Source organism: Lupinus angustifolius, chromosome LG18 (genome assembly GCF_001865875.1).
Source record: "Lupinus angustifolius cultivar Tanjil chromosome LG18, LupAngTanjil_v1.0, whole genome shotgun sequence".
Taxonomy (NCBI): Eukaryota; Viridiplantae; Streptophyta; class Magnoliopsida; order Fabales; family Fabaceae; genus Lupinus; species Lupinus angustifolius.
In genome coordinates, this window is record NC_032026.1 from 3,881,835 (window position 1) to 3,889,507 (window position 7,673).

General features: G+C 33.1%; 1 protein-coding gene and 1 long non-coding RNA gene across 3 annotated transcripts in view; both read left to right on the top strand.

Annotated features, from left to right (window-relative positions):
• LOC109333514 lies at positions 384 to 1,862 on the top strand. Of its 2 annotated transcripts, none has more exons than XR_002106026.1 (2): positions 384 to 823; positions 1,355 to 1,862. It is a non-coding gene; the product is annotated as an uncharacterized LOC109333514 (long non-coding RNA). The 2 variants fall into 2 exon arrangements; XR_002106025.1 differs by having other exon boundaries at positions 1,375 to 1,862.
• Positions 5,821 to 7,673, top strand: part of LOC109333513 (peptidyl-tRNA hydrolase, mitochondrial-like) — a 4,610-nt gene continuing 2,757 nt past the window's right edge. The window contains exons 1-2 of the mRNA XM_019569034.1: positions 5,821 to 6,195; positions 7,425 to 7,509. Of these exons, the coding sequence (XP_019424579.1) occupies positions 5,929 to 6,195; positions 7,425 to 7,509 (352 nt within the window). The 5' untranslated portion in view covers positions 5,821 to 5,928. The remainder of the gene's footprint in view (positions 6,196 to 7,424; positions 7,510 to 7,673) is intronic.

Consider the following 7,673-nt stretch of genomic DNA (forward strand, 5'->3'; position numbering starts at 1 on the left):
ATTATTTACATATATAGAATTTTAGTGATAAAATATTTATTAGTTAATTATATATAATTAATAGTTTAGAGATGGTGTTGGTTGTAGACCTTCTTCTTATTTTCGGAGAAGTTAGAGACAACTCGAACCATAACCTTACTACAAAAATCTCATACTTAACTTATTGAATAATATATTGTTGATTATTCTTTTATGTGAAATTATATATAGAGTTAATAGTTCTTTTATGAATCTACAATTTTAACTAAGTAAAAAGAATAAGTCAGTAAACTCTTATTTTGTTAAACGTGTAAAAATAAATTAAGAATGAATAAAACAAATACATTAACAGCAACTACATATATGAATTAAGTAAAAAACAAAAGTGAAAGAAAATGAATAAATGGTAAGTGAAATAAAGAAGTAGGAGAGGGGTAACCTCATACGGGTTCTTTGATCCCCAAATTAGAAAAGGGAATTTCAATCCCTAGCCTCCCTTCTTCTTCGCTCCTTCGACGGCAATGGTGACGGTTTGTGGCGAGTTGCGGTGGATTATGGTGGTTCTCATTGGGGTTGTCTCCTCCTTTCTTCCTCCTCTCGGTGTCTCTAACAGTAAAGGGAGTGGGGATTCTCTAAATCCCCTTTTCTATTTCCTTTTGGTTCGATGAGGATAGACTCATATCCTTATACAATTTATGTTCATATTTGATTGATTTTTGGTTGCTGTTTGGATTTATTGAATAGGTGAATTAAGGGAGAATGGAGATGACATGGAGTGGTGGTTCGGTGGACGAAGATGAAATCACGATGTTGAAGACAGATTATTATGGTGACTTAAAAAAGGGTAACTAATTTCCTCACTCTCTTTTCATATCTCATTTCCTTCTGGATTCTCGGTTTCCTTAAGTTCTTATGAACTCATTTGCTTCTGGATACTATTAATACACTTATAAAAAAATATTTGACGATGATATTTCATAAACACATTATACTTAAGATTACCACAATATAAATGTTCTTAATGGAATGCGGAGGTGTGTATTCTTTTATTATGTGGGATATGAAATAAGTAAACCATATTGCTTACAATTATGCAAATGAATGGGATAGTAACTTACCTGAGGATGTACCTTTTGCTTTTTATCCCTTAAATGTCAACTTGGTTGATTTTTCTGTTTCTGGATGCTCCCTGCACTTTCTATATATCGGCTAAATTCGTCACTTTTGGTATCTCTGATTGTCCTTCTTGTTATGCCTTGTTTTATATTCTGATTGTATGGTTATCCTGATATTCTAAGTGTATGCTCTGTGTTGTATCTCTGATTTTTGTGTGTTGTAATCTCTGATTACTTGTGATTTTTATCCCCTCATCCAGCTTCGGTTTTGCATTCACAGCTCGAACAAACATGAAGAAGGGTTGGATCATTATAAGATATAACAAGACTATATTAACAACATTTGTGAGCCCTATCTTGGAAGAAGTTAATGAAGGTGTTCCTCATGCGCTCAACCTTCCACTCTACTGCACCAGATAAGATATATATGTTTGGTTAGAGAATGACGCATGGAACCACTTTATAAAATGCCGAGGATTGAGGAGTGGTTGCACTATGAAGATAGTGTGCAAAAATAGGATTACAGTTAGGCACAAATCCTTAAGGCCTAATGATAGTTTTTTTGGTTTGAGGGACAGACACGGATATAGAGATACTATAACTATTTTGGGATAAAATTTGAGGGTGTTTTTCTTTGGAGATTTGTTTCTCTTTTTTAGTTGTTGAACCACTGTTGGTTCTTCTCCCCCTTTTCTCTATAATTTATATTGATGTGATCTTGTAACTGTTCAAGAGGGAATAGGAAAAATCATCTTCAATTTTGGAACAGCGCACGAATGAGGAAAGGAAGTGGTTGGTTTTTTGTCCATTATCTTCTTTCTTGTTCTATACGATATTTCCTATCTCTTTCAACTCTTACATTTACTCTCTTACAATTTTTAACATTCACTTTACTTTGTCTCTTTAGTTTCTTTTATTACTCAATTTTATAGCACATATACTTATCACAAATTAAAACGTATTTGTTGAAAACAATCCAATGGTTAAGAGACACTAAATGTTCATCACTTTTTAAGAGATAATAAAAAGTAATATCATCCCCTTTTTTCTTTTTTGTTGCTTTGAATTCTTGACATTTTTCTTAGAGGCCGGACAAAATCAAGTGTTCACAGTTTATCATCATAAAAAAAAGGGAGATTGTGAAGAAGATCTTGTTCCTGACATTGACACGATTTTGATGAAGACACCAAGATCACTAAAACGAAATTAAAGGATGAAGACCTTGAAGACATAGAAAATCAAGCTTCAAGATCAAATTGATTTTGAGTCTTCAATATGTACTTCTATCCTTAATCTCTGTTATATATTTAGTTAGAATGCTCATAAGTGGGAAAACAATTTTTGAAAAAAATTGAAAACTCTTAGTCAAAAGAAATCAATTTCCAAAACTCTAAGTAATAGGTTACTTGACCTGAGTAACAAATTATTAGACCTGAGTAATATGTTACTTGAACTGTGTTGTAATGGGTAAAAAGTTACTAGGATCGAGTAACATGTTATCAAACTGAGTAATGAGTTACCCATAAAAAATAACATAGAGTAACTGATTAATCAAAGGAGTAATAGATTACTCAACTTTGCACTAAGCTTCGGTAACCGGTTACAACCTTCAATAATCAGTTAGAGAGAGTTGTTGGACCAAATTTTCAAATCTAAATTGAACAACTTTCATCCAAAACGAATGAGTTTCTTTCCAATCGAGTTCTACCTTCTCATAGGGGTATACTGACTGGTTGGAAGCCTAATTAAAGGCCCTAGAACACCCTATTTCGTGACACACAATTAACACACTTTTACATGACTCTTACACACAACTTTCATACAATCTTTCAAACATTTTTCTGCACTTTGTTCATGCAACTAGAGTTCTAAGTTTTAGAATTTTTTGAAGTTGCATACAAGTGCTTGTCTAAAGTTTTCCAAACTTAAACTGTTGAGAGTATTGTATACTGAGTATAGAAATAGTCAAAAGATTGCAAGTTATAACATTTTCCTATCTTGTAAGGCAATCATTGCCCTAGTAAATTTATTCAAGCATCTCGTATTTACTTTTCATAACAAAGGTGCAGTGAGAAGAGGAAGAATGTGCTTGGAGGAGGTTATCATCTAAGTGGTGAGATATTGGTGAATGTTTAATCAACGATTAGTCTCAAAGAGAGATTTGTAATTACAACTCAAAATATCAATAAAAAAATCTCTTGTGCTGCAAGAGTACTAGGCGTAGCCCAGATGTGGATTTATGAATAATCAGAGTTGGATTCGTCACTTTGATTCGTAAAATCAGGAGTCGTCATTATATAATATAGGAGGTACCAATTTCTTGCCTTTGATGGACAAGAAGGTGAATCAATATAAAACCCCTAGTATTTGTTTCTCTTCACCTTATTCTCTTTACTTTCTGTTTTAGATATTTTATGCATATTTTTCACTGCAACATACTCTAAACTTTTATAGTAGAAAATTTCCTTCAAAAATCAGAAAACTAGTTCACCCCTATTAGTTGCCATATTAAGCTTATAGTTTTTTTTGCTTGTTGTGAACCGAATGTTAAATTTGTCTGCCAAGTCTGACTACCGACTTATGGAGTAGATTTCCAGATGTGTGAACCATTGCAAGGCTGCACGTTTAAATGTCAGGGAAAAAGCATCGAATGTAATTCAATATGATATTCCATGAAAAACATTGATGCTTCAAAGATGTCTAGGTGGTCCTTACATTGTATATGGATTTGGGGTTGAGAAAGGAAATGTTGTGATTGAGTTACATGTTGGTTGATACTTCTTCAATATGACATAGGAGATGAGAGTCGTAAGGTTATCATATGGTTAGAGTGGATGTTTTAAAGAATAAAGTGACAAGGACGTTGAGCGTTCGAGTCCCACCCACTAGAAATACTAATATTTGTCAATAAAATATATGACTTAGAGGATGTGTTTCATTTCTGGTGGTTATCATGGTGTATGTAAGCTATAGACGACGTCACTATTCTTTGTGTGGAGGTGGAAGAGATGTTGTGTTAACATGTCTACTTGGGTGCATTCGTGAAAAGACACTCCGATATTGAAATTAGTATATGTGAATATATATAGAGAGAGATAATGTAGAGTGCGAGTATAAGGATGCAAGAATGTAAGTGTAGACTTCTTTATGAGGAGAATCCCCTATTTATAGAAATGTTGAGTGAGACATATTCCATAGTAGGACGCTATAATTATGACAAGTCGTCATGCCAAGTCTACCTAGACTGGCGTGGGCTTGTTTATGTGTGTCAAGTGGCCATACTGCATGTATTGATTAGGTCATGTCTAGTTAGAGTCATCATTTCCCTAAGCTAAGTCGACAATCCTAGCATAATCAAAAATCACGTAGGCCAAATCTTATTCACTCAGTGATGGGTCTTGACCTTATGAGATGGACAATGTTTGACTATCCAGAGACCATGTTGGAAGTTGGAAGAATGATATAGAAAATTTGATTCCCCTTCACATGAGACTAAGATGTGTGAGTTGCAGTAAGAAGAGAAATCTTTAACAATGAGTGGATGTTTCTAACAAATGAAATGATAGGAAATAATAAAGAGAAAATTTTCTTTCATTATAGTATAATAAGAAAAAATCTTTATAATTATTTTAGAGAGGGTATCCACTTACTCTAAGAGTAAGTTTAAAAAACTTATTTCACACCTTAGCTATCAATTTTAGGGAAATCTAATGGTTAAATCTACTCACTAACTCAAATCATTGGATTTCCCTAGAATTTATGACTAAGATGTGTAGTAAGTATTTTAAACTTACTTTTGGAGTAAGTGAATTATCTTCCATCACTTTATATAAAAAAATTTCACCAATAAGAAATATTTAATTTTACAGAGTGGATTGAGTTTGATGTTTGCTTCATAGGTAAGGATGACAATGAGTACCCAGACTTGCTAGTACCCATCAGTGATATCAACAATGGGTTAGGTCCATGTTTATGGACCCACAGTAACTGAGACCAAATATTTTGAAACCCAGACTCGTAGTTCCTAAATCTCTCTATATATGCACACAATAACACAATTAATTATATTTTTTTAACATAACTATGATGTTATGTTGTTAATGAGTGATATTATGTTTGTTAATTCATAATTGTAATATAATATTATGTATGGATGATCTTAGACGTTTGATATGCTTTATTGCCTTGTTTTAAATTATATTTTTGTAAGTAGAAACTTATATTTAAGTAACAATTTAAAGTTGAGTATTTGTACTTTAATAATATTTTGTAATTGTTATTTTCATTTTTCTTCTTTTGATACACATGATTATAGGAAATATATGTAACATATAAATTGTTTGAATTTTTTTAAATATTTTCTAAATTTCTAGTACTGTCGATTAGTTAGGTATCCAAAGAGCCATAAATAACAAATCCAATAAATACCGGTCCTTGGTCAAGTTCCAAAATGATAAAATGAGGTGAGTCTGAGTTATGCACTATTTGAACTCATCTAAATTCATTGTTATCCCTAGTAAATAAATTAATGTCAGATAATAATAAGAATAAATACATAATATTTTTTGTCATTAACAAAAAAGAAAATATCCCTCATCTCATGGCTAATCAACTAGTCTATCTTGGGATGAGTAAATAACCCTGAAAGTACATCACATTTTTTGTTTTTGTTCAAGGAAGTAATTGACTTTGGCACGCGGAATACCATTTATTTTTAATTTTTTAATTTTTTAATTTTCTTGAACCTCACTCATTCGTGCACCTTTCATGCTCGTTCTTTTTAGGGATTATGTTTCTTCCACGAAATCCAAAACCTTAAAAAGCATAAGCAAACATGAACCTTTGTGCTTCTTCTTCCTTATTATCTATGAACTTCCCCAGATTCCGTTGTTGTTCATTTTTCTCAAAACCTTTAAGCCTAATCTCTCTTTCTTCATCTTCTTCAGTTATTACTTCTCTTTACTCCAATCAAAATTCTTCAGCAATGGCAGCAGAAGCAGCAGCTTCAATCACCACAGAGGCCACGAAGAAGAAGAACGAACCTTGGCTCATTGTTGGTCTCGGTAATCCTGGCAAGAAGTACGCTGGCACCAGGCACAATGTCAGTATCTTCTCCATCTTTCCATTATATTAAAAAAATTCTAATTTATAACATAACTTTAGTGTAGTGGTGTAAGACTCTATTTGATCACACATAGTCTAAAAAGTTAAATATTTGATTTCTGCTAGAAACTTATTGGGAAGGACTGTCCATTGCTTGTGATTGATCAGAAAAATATTTAAGTATTAAATTTACGGATGCTTGTTTGGGAGGAACTAGGATCCTCTCCTTTGCAAATGCTTGTTTTTTCTCCTATTTTAGATAGCAAAAATGTGATTTCATGGTAAATAGAAGGATAAAAATGCGATTACATTTTGACTTTTGTGTGTTATTGTGTCAGTTGCCTCTCCATTAATGGAGAGAATCCTTACTGTGTTGGAAGGGGCTTTGGTATAGTTCCATGTCCACAAGGTGTGGGGATATCCTTTATTATACCAAAAAATATATGTCATGATTGCTTGACTTAGACATAGATGTCATGAGTTCTGATCTAGGAAACAACCTCTTCCCCTGTGAGGTCGGCTCCGTACATTTATCCTCAACATACCCCGCTAGATGGTTTTTCTACTCTTTTTATTTCTGTCTCCATGTTTGGTGATAATTGAAATTATAGTGGCTCGGGAGTGTAACTTTTGACACAATATATGTTCTGTGCTGGATGCAATTAAGAGGTTAGCTTAATTTCTCCTAATTTATAATTCGGTCACCACAGTGGGATTGATCTTCTTGCTTCTGTACTTATAGCCATAATTACATGATTCTGTCATTTACTGTGTGTACTGTGTTGGTGTACGAATTCACAGTACCATGTATGAGGATCGTCATAAAGAGAAATAAGTGGCTGAAAAATAGAAAGAAATAAGTGTATTTAAAAGTGTGTTTAAAATACCAAAACCAATTGTTGTGTATTTGCTATTGCTGAAAAATAGAGAGAAATAAGTGGCTAATAGGTTATTCTAACTTACATAGCTCCACTTACACTCTCAACTTGTTTGCTAAAGCAAAGTATTTAAAAGTGTATGAAGTGACTAAGTTTACATATTAACTTAGTATATAGCTTTAAGCCGTTATTGGAAATTCAAACAGACAGAAAGATGAAGGTCTCTAGTTGATGATTTTTGCTTTGCTTGGTACTCTAGTTCTTTAATAGCAGTGAGTGCTGCATTGTAGGTTAGGTTTGAACCAATTTCAGTTATCTTTATCTCACCTCTGTTTAAGCTTTGTTTCAGGTAGGTTTTGAGATGGTTGATGCTATTGCAGAAGCAGAAGGAATATCTATGACCAGCGTTTCCTTCAAAGCTATATTTGGAAAAGGTAGTTAAAAATAATTTTTATCTTTAATTAATTTGGTTTTGTAGGATAGCACATTAGCACTCAACATGAAAACACAGCGTTTGTTGGTAAAGACTGTGACTGCTTTGTTGGTCAGTGCCACTTTCCACCTGTTTTGCTTTATTTCGTTTTTTTTTGGGGGGGGG